This window comes from Camelus bactrianus, chromosome 10, assembly GCF_048773025.1.
Source record: "Camelus bactrianus isolate YW-2024 breed Bactrian camel chromosome 10, ASM4877302v1, whole genome shotgun sequence".
In the NCBI taxonomy this organism is placed as follows: domain Eukaryota; kingdom Metazoa; phylum Chordata; class Mammalia; order Artiodactyla; family Camelidae; genus Camelus; species Camelus bactrianus.
This window is the reverse complement of record NC_133548.1, coordinates 68,855,510-68,877,767: the sequence shown is the minus strand read 5'-3', so window position 1 is coordinate 68,877,767 and position 22,258 is coordinate 68,855,510. Positions and strand designations below refer to the sequence as shown.

At 35.2% G+C, this 22,258-nt stretch overlaps 1 protein-coding gene across 5 annotated transcripts in view; it reads right to left on the bottom strand.

The window, feature by feature from the left end:
• The window catches only part of CEP126 (centrosomal protein 126), a 62,238-nt gene extending 40,465 nt beyond the window's left edge, over window positions 1–21,773 (bottom strand). For 4 of the 5 annotated variants that reach the window (XM_010973317.3, XM_074372937.1, XM_074372935.1 and 1 more), the window contains exons 1-3: window positions 21,357–21,773; window positions 14,819–14,938; window positions 4,363–4,508 (exon numbers count right to left, since the gene is read on the bottom strand). In XM_010973317.3, the coding sequence (XP_010971619.2) occupies window positions 4,363–4,508; window positions 14,819–14,938; window positions 21,357–21,484 (394 nt within the window). In that variant the 5' untranslated portion in view covers window positions 21,485–21,773. The remainder of the gene's footprint in view (window positions 1–4,362; window positions 4,509–14,818; window positions 14,939–21,356) is intronic. The other variant, XM_010973320.3, reaches the window with a different exon arrangement.
• Between the last annotated feature and the right edge of the window lie 485 nt (window positions 21,774–22,258).

Genomic DNA, 22,258 nt, shown 5'->3' with positions numbered 1-22,258 from the left:
GCTGATCTTGTGATTTTTATCTTTCCTTTTGTTAATATGGTGTGTCATATTGAGTGATTTGTGAATATTGAGCCATCCTTGCATCCTGGAATAAATCCCATTTGATCATGATGTATGATCCTTTTTATATATTATTAGATTCAATTTGCTAATATTTTTTGTTGAGGATTTTTGCATATATGTTAATCAGAGATACTGGCCTATAACTTTCTTTTTTTATAGTATCTTTGGTTTGGTAACAAGGTAATGGTGGCCTCATAGAATTAATTTGGAAATGTTACCTCCTTTTCAGTTTTTGGAATAGTTCTTTATATGTTTGGTAGAATCCACTTTTGAAGCTGTCCTGTTCTGGACTTTTGTTTGCTGTAAGTTTTTTCTTTTTTCAGTTACAAATTCAATTTCACCACCAGTGATAAGTCTGTTCAGATTGTCTATTTCTTCCTGATTCAGTCTTGCCAGATTGTATGTTTCTAGAAATTTGTCCATTTTTTGTCTAGAAGACTAGGCTGTCCAATTTGTTGGTATATACCTGTTCATAGCATTCTCTTATGATTTTTTGTATCTCTGTGGTATCAGTTGCTATTTCTCTTTCATTTCTTATTTTGTTTATTTGGGTCCTCTCTTTTCTCCTTAGTGAGGTTTACCAATTCTGTTTATCTTTTCAAAATCTAGCTCTTAGCTTCATTGATCTTGTGTGCTGTTTTTAATCTCTATTCTATTTACTTTCTCTCTGATCTTTGTTATTATTTTCTTTCTTTTTTTATTATCAAAATATAGTCAGTTTGCAATGCTGTGCCAATTTCTGGTGTACAGCATGTTTCAGTCACACATTCTCTGATATTTATTATTTTTCCCTTCTGCTAATCTTGGACTTTATTTGTTCTTCTTTTTCTAATTCCCTTAGATGATAGACTAGGTTGTTTATTTGAGATTTTTCTTGTTTCTTGAAGTAGCCCTATATTGCTATCAACTTCCTCCTTAGAACTGTTCTTGCTGCATACCAAAGATTTTGGAAAGTTTTGTTTCCATTTTCATTCATCTCAAGTTATTTTCTAATTACCTCTTTGATTATTTCATTAACCCATTGGTTTTTAGTGGCATGTTGTTCAATCTTCACATTTGTGCTTTTTCATTTTTCTTCCTGTAATTTACTTCTATTTTATACCACCGTGGTCAGAAAAAATGCTTGCTATAATTTCTATCCTATTAAATTTGCTTAGAACTGTTTTGTGACCTAGGATGTGATCTATCCTGGAGAATGTTCCATGTGCACTTGACAAGAATATGTATTCTGATGTTTTTGGATGGAATGTCCTGTAGGTATCTATTAAGTACAACCAGTCAGCCACCTGTGCAGTTTCAATCTGCCCTCTTTGCCCTGTGTTTGGAGTAAGCAAGTGTGTGCACCCTCCTCCCAAGTGTAATCCTGGCTTTCCACAACACTCCTGTTAGTTCCACCAGCCCTTCGACCGCCAAGGGGCTCATCTACCCTGCGTCAAACCCCAGAACTGGGGCGTCTAATATGTGGCTCTGAACACTCATTACCCAGGAAGGATCTCTCCCTGCGTAATCTCCCTTTTCCTCTGAGTTCCCTCTCTGGGGCACAGGTCCCAAACTGATTGCTTCTCTTCCCTTCCTACCCTAGTCCATGTGGATCACTCTTTCAGCCTTGGTTGTACAGGAGTCTTTCTGCTGGTTTCGTTATTTTTCAGTTACAATTGTTCCACATGTAGATGCATTTTTGACGTGTCTGTTGGGGAGGTAAGTTCCACATCCTCCTATTCTACCATCTTGATCTTCTCCCTAAATATATATTCTAGTTTTCCCCCTTTCTTACATAGACAGTAGAATATTATGTATACTGATCTGGACCTTGTTTTTCTAATTTAATAATATATCCAGGAAATCAGGGGTAGATCCAGGTTTTATGAAAGTATAAGGCTCATAAAACTTGGGGGTCCTCATTAAGAAAAAATAATGCAAAATTACAAATATAAAATTAGATATAGGGGCTATGACAGTAAGGCCCCCTTAAACTAAAACCTTATTGGCTTTATGATAAATTTACCTCTGCTGGAGATCTTTCCATATCAGTTCATAAAGAGTGTTCCCATTATTTTTAATAGTTGCATAATATTCCATCGAGTGAATGTGTATGTCATTTGTCAGCAGTCTATACCCAATATTTACCTTATCTTTCCCCATGGCTTCCTTTATCAGATATATATCTATTCATTGGTGACTTCAAATAGAATTTCTATGTATCTTTTTCTTAAGTTTGAGATCCATATTTCCGGTTGCTGATTTGATTTCCCCATTTGTATGAGCCAGGGAGGTTCAAAATCAATGCTTTTAAAACTTAATAAATCTTTTATAACTCTAACCTGATTCTCCTCCTTTATTTGTAACCTTGATTAATATTATCATCTTCCACCAAAATAATTAATTTACTAAAAAAGTACTTACTGAGTGCTAAAAATCTGTGAGGCTCTATGCTAAGTCCTAGGGGCACTGTTCTCCTAGTCTTTCTTCCAGCACTCTTAATAAATTAGTAACTGAATCTATTTATTGTATCTCCTGAAGACATTACCTCCTACCTCTACATCCAGTGCAGTGCTTTATTTTAGTAGCCTAATACCTCTTGCCACAAATACTAAAACAGCCTCCTACTAGTCTATTTAATTTAGTATGTTTCTACTTCAGTTCATCTTCCATGTTGTAACTATAATTATCTTTCTAACAAACAAATCTAATTTTAGCACAGACCCTTAGTTTCCTACCTAATATTCATTTTCCCTTTATTCCTTAGTAACATACTCTATATTGCTAGGGGTGGCAATATAGCCACATTAAAAAAAAACTATATTTTCCAGTCTCCTTTGCAGATGGAGTTGCTAATTAGATATAAGCAGACAGATAGGGGATTCTAGGAAAACAATTTAAAGGGAGCTTAGAGGTACACCCATCTGTCCTTTACATTTCTTTCTTCTTCCTGCCTACAACACTGACATGATGCTTGGGGCTCCAGCTGCTACCATGTGACCATGAGGGTGAAGCTATAAATCACATACTGAGGGTGGCTGAGCTGCGAGACAGAAGCAGTCTGGGTTCCCAGTGACACTGTATAATCATCAAATCAGCTCTTGACTGCTTACCTGAGAATTTCACTTTATATGAGAAAAAAACAAACCCCTATGATGTTCAAGCTATTAGTATTTTCAGCAGTGTTACTAGCTGCCTTTACTTTCTGTAAGATCTCTTACTGACTCAGTAATGGCTTGCCTTCCAGTTAAAAAACTTTAAGTGGATTGCATTTTGGATAAAGTTGAAATTCCTAGCATGGCATACAAAGCTCCTTGAGAATTGTTCCAACTCATTTTTCTTCTCTTTTTTTCCCATTCTATGCTTTAGGTACATTGCAATACATAATTCATTTGCAAAATCTGTTCCTTACGTCTGGGATGTTTTTGAATTTTCTCTTTGCTTGGCAAAATGCACATTCTTCAAGATACAAATAAATCCACATTCCCAAGGATGATATTCTTGCTGTCTCTGTATATGTTTAGTGTTCTTTTATCTATGTTCTCATATTACTCTACACATTCTGCTACAATAGCAATTATATTTATTGATATTAATTATTTATATTACTATCATCTCCAAAATAAGCTGTGAGATCTTTAATGATAGAGTACCATTAGATTTTTTTGTTTCTCAGCATTTCAGCTTAGCCCAGGGCTAAGTACAACATAGCACAGCATGTTTGCTGAATACATAAATATTCGCTTGTCCTTTTCCTTTTGAAGCTTTGACATTTTGTTGCTAGTTCTATGTTACTATTTAAGGCATAAAAAATGTAGATGTGATACCAAAGAATCAAATGTAATCATTTCAAAATTTTTAATTTGTTCCGGGCTTAGATTGTTGGATTATGTCACTATGCAGACTTTCCTTTTATTTTACCAGTTGTTTGAATATGAATTTTAAAAAAAATCTGCACAAAATGCCAAAATGAATGTGACACTAATTTCCTAAACCTAAATGCTAAATTTTCTTTTAATATTAAACTATTTTTAAAGTCAGTTCTAAAAAGACAAAACATTGTAAACCAGTATGAAATAGAATCAAACTTGTGAGCTTTCCAAATTTACCAATAGAGCCAACGAAAATTCATTCTCTGAATTAAACCTAAATCAGACAGCAATTTTTCATTTGGTTAAAGTCCTGTTACTCAAATGGCACAGTGGTCTTTTGAGTCTGAATTTCTACTTTGTTTCTTAATTTATCATTTTATTGTCTACTCAAGTTCAATGTGATTATAACTTTCATTTTTGTTTTCAATTATTCTATAAACTAAGGCACCTGCTCTCCTCCTCTGTGAAAGAGGAATATGGGCACGCTGGAATTTTTCAGTGACTTCTTCAAACTTCTGCTTCCTTTGTTGAAGTATTTGTTCTCTGATTTGGTGTTCTTTTTCTTCTTGTTCTTTTCGTTTCTCTTCAAAAGCTCTATATTTAAAATGTGATGTAGATAACAGAATTAGTTTTAAAAATTTCAATACAGAAATTAGTTTCAAAATAACACACTTATTATATAATAGTATTTTCACATTTCAAAAGTTTAATCACTTAGAAATAACAAATTTGAAATTCAAAAAAGTCCCTTTGCTAAGAATTTAATTATCTTTGCAAGTGGTAATTTCAGAACCTTCTCCAGGTCTCTTGCAACTAAGAGAAGGCTCTGCAATGAGGTGTCTTCTAATTTTGGGCAGCCCTGCACACACTTCTTACTTCCACTTTCTAAGCCCTGATGTGGAAAAAATCTTTTCTAAAATGCTCCAGTATTTTCTGTAATGTGAAGAACTAACTCACACTGGTTATTAGTTCTAATTCATCAGTAAAAGAAGCAGCCTTGCAAATTATGGAGTAGCCAAGGTAATACTGTATATTTCTCTTTTTCTTTTAGGCCAAAAGTTTCAAATTGGCAGTCATGTTAAGTCTGAACTGTGCTAAAAATCCAGACAATTTACATAAAACTCTTGATTCTCAACTTCTCTTGAAAATATGAAAGATTTGGCAACCCTGAACTCATTCACACATGGTTATAAATACCTGCCCATAATTTTTACCATTCTTTATTTTCCCTAGCTTTCCTGTTTCATTTATTTATGATTGCCCTCAGGCATTTGAGTTTATATTCAAATAATTAATTTCAAGGAATTAATTTTGTTCATAGAAATGTGTATGCTTGAGTGATTCAACAGCTGTCTTCTGGATAATGAGAAAATGAAGAAGCAAGCCTAAAATGCACTGGAGAGAAAGCTCCAAGTGACTTCTTGGGAATACATGGGGTTGGAGGGGTGATTGGTAAGAATTCTTTAAAATTTTAGTGCCATAGGTTACTATTAACCACCCTTCTAAAGACCCCCGCTGGCTGGAGCATTATTTCAGCTTAAATAAAGCAGATTTAGGGAACTCTTATTCTGGGCTGTAGGGATAAGGATCCTCAAGTGGTCCAGCCCTCACAGTAGATAGGAGGTAGTGGTGTGGTACCATAGGTGGGAGAGATTTCTACCTCCCCAAACAATCTCCTTCAAGAATCTCTCCAAGTCAAGACAAAGAAGGCTGCATTCACAACTTGATTCAACACAGCACTAGCCAGAGCAATTAAGTTAAGGGGAAAAAAGGCACTTAAATTAGAAAGGAAAAAGTAAAATTTTCTCTATTCACAGATGACATGATATTATGTGTAGAAAACCCATGAGATTCCACAAAACACTGTTAACAAATTCAGCCAAGTTTTAGGATACAAAATCAACACACAAAAATCATTTGTGTTTCTATACACCAACAATGAACAATTTGGAAAGGAAATTAAAATAATTCCATTTACAATATTACCAAAAAGAACAAAATACTTAGGAATAAACTTAACCCAGGAGGTGAAAGACTTGCACATGGAAACTATGAAACATTGATGATCCTGTCAACAGTTGTAATTTTCTGTGTGTGTGTGTGTGTCTGTGTCTGTGTCTGTGTGTAGCCTACTTTGATACTTTCATCCTTGATTTCCACTAGGTTAGAGGCAGGTAACCTTTGAGGAAAGAGGAAGGCAGAGGTTCAAGTTGCACATGAAACTTAAGACACCTAAACTGGACATAACTATAAAGAAAGAACTGGAAATTGAGAAAAGAAAAATAAACCATATGGCAGACCAGCTAACTTTTTTTAATGCAGCCTTTGAAGACAGGTAAAGAAAACATAGGTAACTAAATGGATGTATTAATAGAGTATTCTACTTTCTCTTAGGAGACTTGTTTGACAAAAGCTGATAGTCAGTTCAGAAAGATAGTTTCCAATGAACCATGACTATGCAGTGTCTCTCTTATAACCAACAGAATGTTATAGAAGTCATGCTGTATGACATCCCAGGTGATATCAGAAACTTTGCAGCTTCCAACTTGTTCGTTTGGAATGCTTGCTCTAGGAAAAGCCAGACTCCATGTAAGAAGTTGAGTGATCTTGAGATCACCATGTGGAGAAGTCCAAACCAGCTAAAGGGGGAGAGAGAGTATGGACAGACACTCCTGGCTAGCCTCCAGCTGTTCTAGCTATTCCAGCTCAAACACAAAATATGTGACAAGAAGCCATCTTGGATGTCCAGCTCAGTAGAACTCCACCCACAGCCAAAATCTGAGTGCAACAGCATGAGATTCCCAAGTGAGAATCAACCACCTGAACCAGTCAACAAACAGAACTGTAATAAATCATTTTAAGCCACTAAGTTATAGGTGGTTTGTTATAATATCAGGAAATGATCAGAATAATTTTAATCCACTATATTTAAAAACCAGTTAACATTTATTTAGTGGGGATGAGGATAAATCTTTATCAATAAAAAATTGTTTACTTCTGTATTTATGCTAATTATAAAGAATTTATTAATCTATCTATTGTATTTGCTTTTCCAACTAGGAAAAGTTATGGAGTATATTAGAAATTGGTATTTTGATAATAAAATATTGTCAGTAAACAGCACTATGCCATGAATTATGCAGTTTTAGAGTATCAGTAGATTGTAACAGTCAACTTAGGGAAATGTCATTTTTATGTCTCATGGCTGACAGTATAGCATGTAATTGCACAAAACGACTTACAACTTTTTTTAAAAACAGATGTCTGTTCTAGGGATTTTCTAGATTTTTTTATATTTTTGTATTTTTCTTCTAAAACACTGTCTCTCACTGGTAATGAGAACGATTTATAATTTATCTAGTCAGATAAGGAGGAAATCATGTATTACTAATTTTGTGATGCTTCAGTGATCCTTATAGATACAATAATAGTAGGAGAGCTTAACACCCCACTAACATCATTAGATAGATCTTCCAGACAGAAAATCAATAAGGCAATGGAAATACTAAATGACACAAAAGAGCAGTTGGATTTGGTTGATATTTTTTAGGACATTACATCCCCAAAAAACAGAATATACCTTCCTTTCAACTGCTCATGGAACATTCTCTAAGATAGACCACGTACTTGGGCAAAAAGAAGCTTCAATAAATTTAAGTGGATAGAAATTATTTCAAGCATCTTCTCTGATCACAATGGCATGAAACTAGACATCAACCACAGAAAAACAAATGAGAAAAAAATGACAGCACGGAGAATAAACAACATGCTACTAAAAAAACCAATGGGCCACTGATGAAATCAAAGAAGAAATTAAAAAATACTTTAAGACAAATGACAATGAAAACCCAACCACACAAAATCTATGGGATGCAGCAAAAGTAGTCTGAAGAGGGAAGTTCATAGTGATACAGGCCTTCCTCAAAAAAGAAGAAAAAAATCTCAAGTAAACAACCTAACTATCACCTAAAAGAATTAGAAAAAGAAGAACAAACAAAGCCTAAAGTCAGCAAAAGGAAAGAAATAATAAAGATGAGGGAGGAAATAAATAAAAATAGAGATAAAAAAATAGAAAAAAATCAATAAAACCAAGAGCTGGGTTTTAGAAAGAGTAAACAAAATTGACAAACCTCTGGCCAGGTTCACCAGGAAGAAAAGAGAGAGGACATGAATAAACAAAATAAGAAATGAAAATGGAGAAATTACAACCAACACCACAGAAATACAAAAAATCATAAGAGAATACTATGAAGAACTATATGGCAATAAATTGGACAACTTAGAAGAAATGCACAAGTTTCTAGAAACATATAGTCCACCAAAACTGAATCAAGAAGAAATAGATAATTTGAACAGACCCATCACTAAAAGTGAAATAGAATCAACAATAAAAAAACTCCCTGCAAACAAAAGTCCAGGACCAGATGGCTTCACTGGGGAATTCTATCAAACATACAAAGAAGAGCTCATACCAATCCTTTTCAAACTCCTCCAAAAGACTGAAGAGGAGGGAACACTCCCAAACTCATTCTATGAAGTCACCATCATCCTGATATCAAAGCCAGACAAAGACACTACCAAAAAAAGAAAGCCATAGGCCAATATCGTTGATGAACACAGATGCAAAAATCCTCAACAAAATATTAGCAAACAGAATCCAGTAACACATAAAAAACATCATACACCATGATCAAGTTGGATTCATCCCAGGGACACAAGGATGGTTCAATACATGCAAATCAATCAATGTGATATACGACATCAACAGGAGAAAGGACAAAAATCATATGATCATCTCAATAGATGCAGGAAGAGCATTTGATAAAATTCAACATCCATTTATGATAAAAATTCTAGCCAATGTGGGTATAGAGGGAACATCTCTTAACATAATAAAAGCTATTTATGACAAACCTACAGCCAGCATAATGCTCAATGGTGATAAGCTGAAAGCTTTTCTGCTAAAATCTGGAACAAGACAAGGATGCCCACTCTCACCACTTCTATTCAATATGATATTGGAAGTCCTAGCCACAACAATTAGACATGAAAAAGAAATAACAGGGATCCAAATTGGAAGAGAAGATGTAAAACTGTCATTATATGTGGATAACATGATACTATATATAGAAAATTCTAAAGGTTCCACTCAAAAACTACTAGAACTGATAAAAGAATCTGGTAAGGTAGCAGGATCCAAGATTAATATACAGAAGTCAGTGGCATTTCTTTACACTAACAATGAAATATCAGAAAAGGAATGCAAAGAAACAATCTCTTTTAAAATTGCATCCAAAAAAAAAAAAATACTCGGGAATAAATATGACCAAGGAAGTGGAAGACTTATATGAGGAGAACTACAAAACACGGACCAAGGATATTAAAGATGACTTAAAGAAAAGGAAAGATATCCCATGTTCTTGGATTGGAAGAATTAATATTGTTTAAATGGCCACACTATCCACAGCAATCTACAGATTTAATGCAATCTCTATCAAATCACTCAGGATATTTTTCACAGAACTAGAACAAATAATCCTAAAATTTATATAGAATCACAAAAGACCCAGAATTGCCAAAGCAATATTGAATAAGAAGAATGAAGCTGGAGGCATAACCTTCCCAGACTTCAGACAATACTACAGAGCTACGATAATCAAAACAGCATGGTATTGGTACAAAAACAGACATATGGACCAATGGAACAGAATAGAGAGCCTAGAAATAAACCCACAGACTTTTGGTCAATTAAACTTTGACAAAGGAGGCAAGAATATACAATGGAGTAAAGACAGTCTCTTCAGCAAATGGTGTTAACTGGACAGCTGCATGTAAATCACTAAGTTAGAACACTTCCTCACACCACACACAAAAATAAACTCAAAATGGCTTAAAGACTGAAACGTAAGACAAGACACTACAAACCTCTTAGAATAAAACACAGGCAAAACATTCTCTGACATAAATCTCAGCAAAGTTCTTCCAGGGCAGTCTACCCAGGCAATAGAAATAAAAGTAAAAATAAACAAATAGGACCTAATCAAACTTACAAGCTTTTGCACAGCAAAGGAAACCATAAGCAAAACAAAAAGACAACCGACAGAATAGGAGAAAATATTTGCAAAAGATGAAACTGACAAGGGCTTAATTTCCAGAATATATAAACTGCTCATACAACTTAATAGGAAAAAAACAAACAACCCAATCCAAAAATGGGCAGAAGACCTAAACAATTCTCCAATGAAGACATACATATGGCTAATAGGCACATGAAAAAATGCTCAATATCACTAATTATCAGAGAAATGCAAATCAAAACTACAATGAGGTATCACTTCACAACAGTCAGACTGGCCATCATTCAAAAGTCCATGAACAATAAATGCTGGAGAGGGTGTGGAGAAAGGGAACTCTCCTATACTGCTGGTGGGAATGTAGTTTGGTGCAGCCATTATGGAAAACAGTATGGAGATTCCCCAAAGGACTAAAAATAGATCAGAACACTTTTAAAAGCAGTTATCTATTATTTTAACTTAATAATTTATCTGCTGAGGATATAACAGTAAGTAAAAAACATATGGTCTATGTAGTTATTTATAATCTACTGAGGCAAGCTAACAAAACCAAGTAAACAAAGAGTTAATAATTGTTGTGAGTGCTATGAAGTAAAACTCTAGTCCATGACAGGGAACCAAGGAAACTCACTTCAAATAAAGTAAACAGGGAACATTTCTCTGGAGACATGACATTTAAGCTAAAATTTTTAGAATAAAGAGGCCAGTTATGAAAAGAATAGGGGGGTGGAAATGATCTATAGGCAGAAGACAGCATGCAAAAGTCTGTGTTGGGGGAAAAAATTACCATTTTTGAGAAATTGAGAAAATACCACCAGTTCAACAAAGTTTGTCAATGACGAACGATGAATGATGAATTTTCCTTGCTATAATTAGAAAATCCTTTTGATAGCAAATTACCATCACTATTATTTAATATTGTTCCACAGTGGCCCCGTTCTCTAGGATAAAATGTATACAGACAGCAATAATAATTTCACACAACACTTTCTTGGACTGTAGGAAATGAAGCCTGTGATAGACTGAAACAAGTTAAACCAGGGATGGAATGTGAGCAAAAGGCAGAAGTTTCCACTCCTAAACTCAATAATGGGCCCAATAATAAAAAAGGTTTAATAAGTAATTGCACTGATGATTAGTATAGTTCCTTCCTTATTCACTTAATGAGTAGTTACTGATTTTCTTTTATGCTATTATGCACCAGGCACCATGGTAAGTGCTGTGAAATGGAAGGAGCTGGTGATAAAAACAAGAAATACAGCATCTCCACCATTGTAGGTTTTAGAGTTGGTAGAGTATGTTGCCGCATCCCATTAACCCCGGGATTAGCCTTTTTCACAGAAGCAGCACGGTCTACCTTGGCAACATAAAACAGTTTTTTGTTGATAAATAAAAATTGTATGTATTAAAGGTTCACAACATGATATTTTGCAATACATACATATACACTATGAGATGATTACAACAATCAAACTAATTAATATATCCATCATCTCCCATAGTCACTCTTTTGTGTGTGTGTGTGGTGAGAACACGGGCTCTACTCTCTTAGCAATACATTATTATTAACTATAGTCACTATTCCACTGTTCCTATGAATTCAAAACTTTTTTTGGATTCTATATATAAGGGAAAGATAATGCAATATTTGTCTTTCTGTGTCTGGTCTTACTTTGTACAATGTCCTCCGGGTTCATTCATGTTGTTGCAAATGACAGGATTTCCCTCTTTTTAAGGTTAACGTTTTATGATAGATAGATAGATAGACAGACAGACAGACACATATAGATATAGATACACTTAGCACATTTTCTTTACCCACTCATCTGTTGACAGACATTCAGATTGGGTACTGTGAATAATGTGTCTTAGCAACTTTTGAGGGGTCAATTTACAGTTCTGCCTCATGAAACATGTAGATCACCTTAGTTCAAAGCGAGATGCCCATATGTCAAACTGTTTGTTCTGGTTTCCCAGAGTATAATTTTCTTCTGTTGGAAATACTCTTTAAGAAGGGAACAAATAGCCACCATGGCAATAACTTTCTTTAACAGTAGAACCCAAGCAGTAGCAATTAACACTAACTGAGCTCACAGGGACACAGGCAGGACTGGAGATCTGTCCTTTTGTGATGCATTTCTTTTTTCTGTTTGGAACTATAATGTAGATTTAGACAGCTACAACTTTCTAGAGATATGATCATATTTAACTTTAAAACTCAATTATATCTTGAGACAGAAATTAAGAACATTTTAAAATAGGATAAAATATTACTCTTTTAAATTAAAAATACAATTGGAGAAAAATATTTCTTAAAGTATAACATTTTTAACAAACAATGGCAATATCCTATAAGAAATGAAACTAAACCCAAGAATATACTCTCAATTTTCACTACTTGGCAAAGAAGCATATATGTCCCAGAGGTTATTAATCTTAGACTTGCTGAGACTTAAAATTATTTGAAATCCCAAAAGTCTATATTGAATATCGTATTTCCAACTTATTGTCTGTTATTTGAGTGGAAAAAAAAATGAAAAATAAAAAATCACCCTAACACACTACTGGAAGAGAAAATACCTAAACAACAAAGGTCAATATTCTGATTTAACACGTAGATTTAGTGATGCACATACTACAAAGGGAAAGTATAATAGCACTTCATTTCTCTGAAGGCTGAGGTGTCAGCCAAAATAAACATGCCAATATCAATTAACTAAAGCTTATACATTTTAATCATGAGTCTTTTAGGTCCTTATTCACATAGAAACTTGCCTTAGATTCAGTTCCAACAAAATCCTCTGTTTACTTAGGTAATAATGTATTAGAAATATAAAAGAAGAAAGGTGAGGGAGCTTCTAGAAGGAAAAAATACCAACATCACAAAGAAATGAATTTTCTTTTTGAAAGGTGGAGGGGAAGCAGACTGGCTAGGGACTTCAGGACCTGAGGAACAATACGGTGGTGAGTTCCCTGGGTTTACTTTTGGCTTCACATATTCCACACTTGGAGTGGGAGAAACAGGCAACCTGGAAATGTCAACAGGAGGAAAAGGCCAATCCAACAAGACAGAAAACTTTTAGATAGTAATCCTACTACTCCGTCCAAACACAACTCCAAACTCCATCATTTTCACAAATAGACAATGCATCTACCCCATATTTCATGTTCACCGAGTAATTCATTCCACGATTCTCTAGGTAATTTTCTTCTGCCAATAAGTTATTTAAGGAATCTTTTTCATTTAGATTCTAGTGACTCTTCCAAACTGCTTGTCTCTCATCACTTGGTAGAGTTTCCTCTTCCCTTTATTTGAGCAGTTTTCCACACTCTTTCTTATTCTGCCAGTTAGTTATTTGTTACATAGGAATTCTGTCTGTCATCTGAACTTTTAAGTCCACATCCTTACATTATATTGTTTTTAAACTATCTGAAGGCTCCTTTTCCGTTATTTACTTCTTAAAATTTATTTCAATTTCTTTTCCTCATGAAATCACATTAAATTATCTTCTATATTTTCTACATCAGAATTCTTATGGGTGTTTGATGAGAGAAGACAGGTAGGAACTTTATGAATCAAATTCCTTATATAAGGCCTGCTGTTCATTCAGCAAGACAATTATTAGAAAACATACAATTGACAAATATTAATTTATTAATCAATAAAGCAAGCTTAAGGAAGAAGTACTATGTGACAGATAAATATTTGTAACTGCGTTCTCAACTATTGCTCTCTAACATTAAGTGTTTTGCTCTACATAACAATCCCTTGAAACAGACAGTATTAATTCTAATCATAAATGAGAAACTGAAGAAAAGAGATGAAATCATTTGTTCAAACTCATGGAGCTAGGGTTTAAACCTAGGATCTCTGACTCCAAAGTCCATGATGACCCTTTTGACATATGATTATTCATCTTTACTGAACACCTAGCATGTGCCTTTTGTAGGCTTCAGGAACTGAAAAGTAGGAGAAAACCAGAAATACACAAATAAAAACAAAAATGAAAACAAGCTTCATTAAATAATTTCAACTACACCAGGCAATGTAGAGTTAATCTAAAGAGAACAATAATGCCAGAAAAAAATTACAGATAAACAATTTTATATTCCCCAGATGGGATTTGCAACATATGCCCAATGATGTAGTTAATAAACTCTAGAGATTTTCTGCTATTCATGTATTGTAGAAATATGAACAAGGTAGCAAAAACAACAATAAAAAAATGGCATAACCACTGTCTAAAAATACCTGATAATTCAAACAAATCCTGAAAAATTGTTCAGCAGTGATAGAATGGTTTGCATTTTTATTTTATTTAGTTTCCAATTTGTACGAGAAAACTCTTTTTTAAATGGCAATCATTTATAAAATTTTTTTAATCACATTTTCACCATTATTCATATTTCTCTTATTTTTCTGATTGGATGAATGGGGGTAGAACATATAGAAAAATTATATATAATAATGAAATTAAAATCAAATATATTCTATTAGAGACTAAATGCTAACTGGTAATCTTTTATCAGAAAATGATACAAAAAAAGAATATATTTTACAGTCATTCTAAGAAGTGAATATGACACTGTAATAAGAAGTTCTATGACAAAAGACTGCTATGGTCACATCAGTAAACTAGACGATGTATCACTATCTTTGTGCTGTAGGCAGAAAAACAATAAAATTTAGAAAGCCACACAAATCTTGATCAGTTTTATAGATAAAGCACTGTCATGACTTGGGTTCCCAAAATGCTACAAAGTAGAGAAATGATTAATTTATAATAACTTTGATTTTTCTATGCTTCTGAATAAAATACAATTACTTACTTTTTTCTCCGGTTTGACTCCAAAAAATATTTACGTGCTCGATTTCGACATATTTTTTGTTGCTGCAATAATATTTGGCGCTCTTCTTCTAAATTTTTCTCTAAATGGATTTTCATATCTCTAATGATAGCATAAAGTTAAGGATAATGGTTTGCATGTTTAGTGGATGAGGATAAATGATATACGTGGTAAATATAATTACGGCCTCATACTAATGATGTTATGACTTTTCATGGAACAATTATTATGTGTACACATTAGTGTTAGTTTATAACCGGCAGATTTTTTTTTGTAAAAAATACTCTGATTTGGTATTAAAGCTGAAGATACATCTCACTTTCTCCAGGGAAAAAAATTAATTCCTTTTAGACATCATGAGCCCAGACAAGGATTTTTCCATTCATTTTTCCATTCATTATACAGATATTTGAGTACTTATTAACAGTTACTATCTTAGACATATATATACAGAAAAATGAAAGGTTATATTTCACTAATAGATATTAGATGAATTAAACATTTCAGTAGATCCTTTAATCTACTGTATGAAAGTCATGTTCAAATATTAAAAAATCCATCAGCAATATAACTAGAAAGTTTGGGCATATTGTTCATTTACTTAATAATAAACTCATAAGTTTAAAACTCATTAAGTTGAAAAAATACCCACTAGGAAAACCATTCATAGTAATGTTTATTCAGAAGTTTGCCAGATAAGAAAAGGAGTATTTTAGTTATCCTGATCCACTATTCATTTGCAATTTATTATATATAAAATTAAACTTTCTTTAAATAAGTTATACTGATGTGGTTAATTGATGTTCCAGTTTACTTAGTTGCATTTCCACTGTCATTATTGCATACCTTTATCAAATTTATCACAGTATTTTTCTGTTTTAGTGATTTTGCAGTTTTAAAAAGTGGCCATTCAATTACCATTTTTTCAGTACCTTACCATTAGATGTAGATGCATGTGGGATTGTACTGAAGTTATATATTGCAGGGCATGCCTATTTGTCTTTTCAGGATAAACAGTGTATTTAAATTTTTTCTACCCCAAAATAAAGGCTCCAAATCCTCTTTAAGAGTTCTATTAATTAAGACTTTTTATATGCCGTAAATATTAATGGTAAAACAATATAAGAAATACATTCATTAATAAATTATATTGTACATAATTTGTTAGTTTAAAATGTGTTAATTTTAGGATCCTACAATGCTTCAGCATCAATATATTAAAAACTATTTTATATTTCTAAACAATTTGAACTTCTTGGTCATTTGAAACTTTGCTGACAGAAGCTTTCAATTATGTTACTTAAACCATTTTTATACTATTGGCCATAATTCATTTACCTTTATTATAAAATTTTGCACCACCTCAGCATAAACAAATAACCACATACACTCACACACATGATATTTTTACTTAAAGTTTCTTTTGAAGTTGAAACAAAAAGGGAAGGAAATCTGGTTCTTTGTTAGTACAGAAACAGCTAAAGATTTATCTTGTTTTTTAATTGAGTACTTTATTAGAAGGAGTCAGACTTCAATAAGATGGCTAACTACTATGTCACAACTTGGCACTGGGGGAAAGTACAGCTTCTTTTCAGGTTACACGTGAGCGTGGGGGGAAAAGTTACTTTGGCTCAGGTGAGCAGGACTATGATGCGTGTGGAGATAATTCTGCTTAACATGCTTAAGATCTCACCACAAGAACACAAAGAAAATCACAAATACAATGTTTGTAATAATGTTCTGACAACTATATATTGTTAGATTTTATTAAATTTCTCTATTTATATATATATGTGTATCTCTCTCTCTATATATATATAATTTTGCCTGCTGAGTTATAAAAAATGCTGCTGCCTTTGCACCTTTTCAAAGTATGATATTCAAATTTTTAAAATATTAGATGGCTGGTTAATTTTTTACTTTTCATATAAGCTGTATTGTAAAGGTAATATATTTCCATAAGAATCACTGTTAAAATATTTGTTCAAAGGAAAGTAAATTTTTTTTAAAAGAAAGTAATTTTTATATACTTAACAATACAAAACCAATCAACAAACAAACCCAAGAATACTATGGGTTGTTAGATGGGGTAACACATAATGACTATAATTTAAAAGCATAGCCTACTCTATCCTGCCTCATCCTCATCTCTTCCTCTCCCAATCTAGTCTCCCTCTAATTGGAGCCCATTTAGGTTGTTTTAAGTATGTTACCATCACTAATGACTATGAATCATATAACCCACATTTTTGTGAGATTTATTAGAGCTATCCTAGTTCTTTCTCTTCTCTGTACCTCTTTTCACAGCTATGGCTCAGATGCTCTAAATCCCTTGCCTGGACTACCTCAGTAGTCTTTTACCTCTTCTCCTTACTCCTAAACTTTCCATCCTCCATCTGAACCCCAGCAAAGCCAGCTAAATATAAACCTCAGTGGACTTCTCATTTTTTGCTGTTCTCCAGAAGCTGCCTATCACCTTCATGACACATTCCAAATTTCCTGGAATATAAGGCATTCTATAAACCAGTCTATTTTTTCAATCTCATTTTTCAACATTTCCCTGCATGAATCCTATGTCCAGCCATATTAAGATACTTATTAACAGACCAAACCATGATGTAGCATGCCATTATCTCTTGGTGCATGCTTGGCTAACTCTGCTCATTCTTGTAGGGACATTTCAAGCAGTTCCTCTCCTACAGAGCTTTTCCTAACACCCACTGGATGAACTGACACCCTCATGGGTACACCATATGTGTCTCCTCTATATTCTATAACTCCAGTGCCTGGCTTGGTGCTTAGAATATGGTAATGGCTTAATAAAAGCTTGCTGAATGATTTCCTTGGAGAAAATTCTCAGATATACTAGGACAAAAGGCATACACATTTTTACAGCTTTTAGTGCCTTACAGACAAACTGGTTTCTAAAAGGGTGGGGAGGGATAAATTGGGAGTTCAGGATTTGCAGATATTAACTACTATATATGAAACAGATAAACAACAAGGTCCCACCTATAGCACAGGAAACTATATTCAATACTTTGTAATGGCCTATAATGAAAAAGAATATGAAAGGGAATATATATATATATATATATATATATATATATATATATATATATATATGAATCACTATGCTGTAACCAGAAATTAATATAACACTGCAAATCGACTATACCTCAATTTTAAAAAATTAAAAGAGTTCTAAAAATTTACATGTCATTAGCAATATATGAATTCAGTTTCAAACCTCATGAGCATAGGGCAGTATTTCTTCTTTTTTAGGAAGACCAGATGGGAAGCCATGTTTTATTATGTGTATATATTAACAGAATAGAATACTTTCCATATTTGACTGCTGATTTTTATCTTCCTCTTTGGTGAACTGTTAGTTCAGAGTTAGTGGCCATTTATTTATTGAGAACTTCATTAAAAAACAATTTCAATAAATTCAATAGAAATAGAATAGTGTAAATATTAACTCTCTATTATAGTTACAAGTATTTTCCTCAGATAGTTCATTTTAATTATACAATTTCCCCTTATACTAAAATTTCAAATTAATGAGTTATCTTTGAAATAGTTTTCATCTGAAATTTCTTCTTTCTTTTTAAAAGGTAAAATTGTATACCTTCAAACCATGAAAAATGTGAAATCTATTTTCTGTAAGTTTTCCTTTACAATTTTGTAGTTATTTTTATATTTATCCTTTTTATCAGCTCAAGTTTATTTTGGAATGCAGTACAAAGTGTGACTCAAGGTAGAGACAGTGAATTTGGACCACTCTTTTTAGAAGTTTGAATAGACAGGTGATAACAGAGCAGAGTTAAAAAGGTTTGATTACTAACCTTAAGGATAGCCAAGACCTGAGTGTTTATAGATTGAAGGGAAAGGTCATTAGAGAAAAGTTGGAAGTAAATTGTAAGAGAGAGATGGGATATCCCTTCTCTGATGACGTGGTAAGACAGTCTACTGAGAGTGAGGGGGGCTGATCAAGATGTGGCATAGGCATCAATTAAGAGGAACAAGAGAGAACCCTGATCTTGTTATAGTGAAGCAGGACCCCATCAAGCTGTAGCAAGTGCTAGTCTACTGTTTTGTGATTTTTCTCTGATAGCATTTTTATTATCCGAGTGAAGGAGTGGAGAAATAGGATTAGAGTAGTGACTGGGTGGTTGAGGGAGAAGAGTAAGAGTGCAAAGAACTGAGGATGGTGGTGAGACAAGATGTGTAGATAATGAAGAACAGGGTATAAACTGGGTAGGGAATAGACAGGCAAGGTGGGTGCTAGCGTAAAATGGAAGGGGAAAAGACTGGGGTATTTATGGGGAAAAAAAAGAGGCATAGTGTGAAGGGGACATGAAAATCTTCACTTTTTTAAAAAACAAACTTTATTCTATTTCTATTTGAATTCTTATAAAAAACTGAAATGCTAGAACTTTAGTTAGTTTTCATTAGGGGAACTTTATAAGGTTTTGTTCTTCTATAGCCTTTAGAATCAGGAAATTCTGACTCCAGTGAGAAAACATCTTCAACAGAAAGCTGGATGGCTTCTGAGTACTGAGTTCATATTTCGAAGTTATGTAGAACTTTTACCAAGCCACTTCACTTATTTTAAGACTACAGTTCATTTTTTCATTTCCTCATTCATTCAATACATTTGCACACCTACTTTGTACCAGGTATCCAATGAGAAATATTACAGACACTAAGAACATTCAAAATAATACAAAAGGTGTTTGTTTCTCTAACTAGTAATATGATATTCTTGATTTAGTGTCTTTATTACGTTCAAAAGGAACTCGTCTTTCCCAATGTGAATATGTATACATGTACAGACCACATATTTTAATATATAATAGGAAATATATATAAGCTAGCAAAAATGTATATTATTTTATATATCATATACACATATAGATGCATATATATACACATACTAGCAAAAGTTGTTGGATTTTATCAAAGCCTCTGGGCATCTATTGAAATGATCATTTACAACTTTCTTAATTTTAGCTTTATATTTAGTATTCAGGTATATTATTAGAATGCATTTCTTTACAGGAAACCATCTGGAATTCTAGAATTATGTCTATTTGGTTTTGTTCATTTGAGGTACTGCTGAATTCTATTTACAAGTATTTTCTTTCTTGTATCAACTTTCATACCATATAAGTTAAAAAAACTGTCTATGACCATTTTATTAATGAAAATGGACAGTAAAGATAACTGTCAATGAGCCACTTACAATGCTTCCCTATTTTCTGATTTAGAGATAAATCAGGGTCAGTGTAATAGGAGTTCAGTGTCCACGAAAATACCATGTCAAGGAGACAGAATCAAATCCATGCAGAAAACAATACAGATAATTTCAGAATACACATTGAGAGAAGACAGTTTTGAGGAGTAGCAAGGGCAAAAGCCAAAGTGAACAGAGTTAATACTGACTACCTGAAAAGAAGCTGTTTTTGCAGGTTACCATTTTGAGAAGTTGACTAATGAAAGACAAAAGGGACAGAAGCTTGAGGAAACCATGATTAGAGGAGGATATTTTACCATTTGTTAAGCTTGGTACGTATCTGTCTTCCTCACTAGAGTTGCATCCCCAGCACCTAGCCAAAGAGCAAGCAGAGTTAAAACTGGTTGTTGACTTGCTTTTAAAACTGCAACATCTCAGAAGTGGGAGACAGTAAGGATAGGAAAATGGGGGTTCACTTGGAAAGAGAAGACACTCCATTCCCTGACAAGAATGATTATATGGCACCATCACTACCAACCAAGTCCTTTGAGAGTACAAAGGTTAAATCCTAATTATCATGACATTCTCTGACGGAACAAACATGGTTTACATATTTTGAAAACAAAACTTTCACCCTTTCAATCTTCTACAGTGCACCCCCAGCAATTTCAAAGGTGGGCTCGGCCAATTCTTAGGAAAAGGTCAGAGATAGTCTAGCCTGAAGCCTCCAGGTCCTCCGCTTCTCAATTTCTGTCTGTTGTCTCTCTGACAACCGACTGGGCAGAGGATGGAAAACAAAACAAATCCCAACTGTGTGAGGCTTTAGCAGCTCTGGTAAATCAATTAGGGATGTGGTAGGTTAACTGTTAAAACGTGGACTGTTTCAGGAGGGCAAAACATTTTACGTATTTGCGGAATTCCGTTCTCCAAGTAGCATGATTAATCAGGAGGTGGATAATAGGAAGAACATAAGGGCATAACTCTAGAAAGCCATAAAACAACAGAACACAAGGTGGATGTGTTTTAAAATTCACAAAAAAATTACAGCAAAGTTGAATGGGGGTGAGATAACCAGGTAGTGGGGAATGCGGTCCTAGAATCGGATAAAATAATAGTTCGGGTTTAAGGGGCCCAAGAACGATTGCTAAAGAAAATACCCGCACTAAGATGACGGGCTCGTTTCTCCCACCCTCGCATCAGTGGGAATGGGAATCGAATGGGAAAAGAGATGGGCCCCGCTTCCAACACCGCTACCCCGGCAGCCACGGCTGGGAAGGATACAGGTAAGCGCCAGGTCGGTGACGCGCGCCGCTCAGCCGAGGGCTGAGCGGGGCTCGGACGCGGGAGTCCGAGGATTCGGCGCCCAGCTCCGCCACCGCGCTCCGGGCTCCGGGCCTCCCGGCCAGCATCCTTCACCTCCGCGCCGCCTCCCGGCTCGCGCCCGGCGCCTCCCTCATGGCAGCTAGGGCTTCTCCTCCTCCTCCGCCGCCGCCCCTCCCGCACTCCGTCTCCCAGGCCCCGCGTCACTGGCGAGGGAGGGATGGCCGCGGCAGCTCTGCTTCCCGCACAGCGGCGCTCGTGGTTGGGGTGGCGACGGCAGCCGCGGCGGCGGCGACCTTGTCTGGCAGTGGCAGAGGTGGCGGCAGCGACCCCGCCACCGCCGCCGCCGCCATGTTGACAACCAACCGACGCCGCGTCCTTCGCGACCGAAACCAGGGTGGGGGGCGGGGCGGGGCATCCGAGGCAGCCAATAGGAGGCGCCGCTGCCCCCGCCGGCCGCGAGCTGCGCGCGGGGTGGGGGAGGGGAGAGCGGGCAGCAGCCCTGGCATCCCCAGGGACCCGAGTCCTTGCTGGAGTGGTGGCGCTGAACTGCGCCTCAGAGCCTGACTCAGTTCTTCCTTCCCTCCTATGAGGATGTCTTCGTGGAGATACTGAGAGCAAAATCCCCAGGTTCAGGCAGACACCACCGTGGCGGGAGTCTGAAATGATTGCCTCGGGGATAATTCAGGGTTGATTTGCTGTTTAAGTATCGAGTCCTGTTGTGGGGTTTGAGTTTTAAGTGTTTCTGGGCATCACTATCCCCAAACACTATCTCTTTTAAAAAGCTCTGTGGAATGGAAATTTCCCTTCTCTGCCTTCCCTCACCCACTCCGTGATGCTTCTGCCACTCCGTCTGCAGCCGT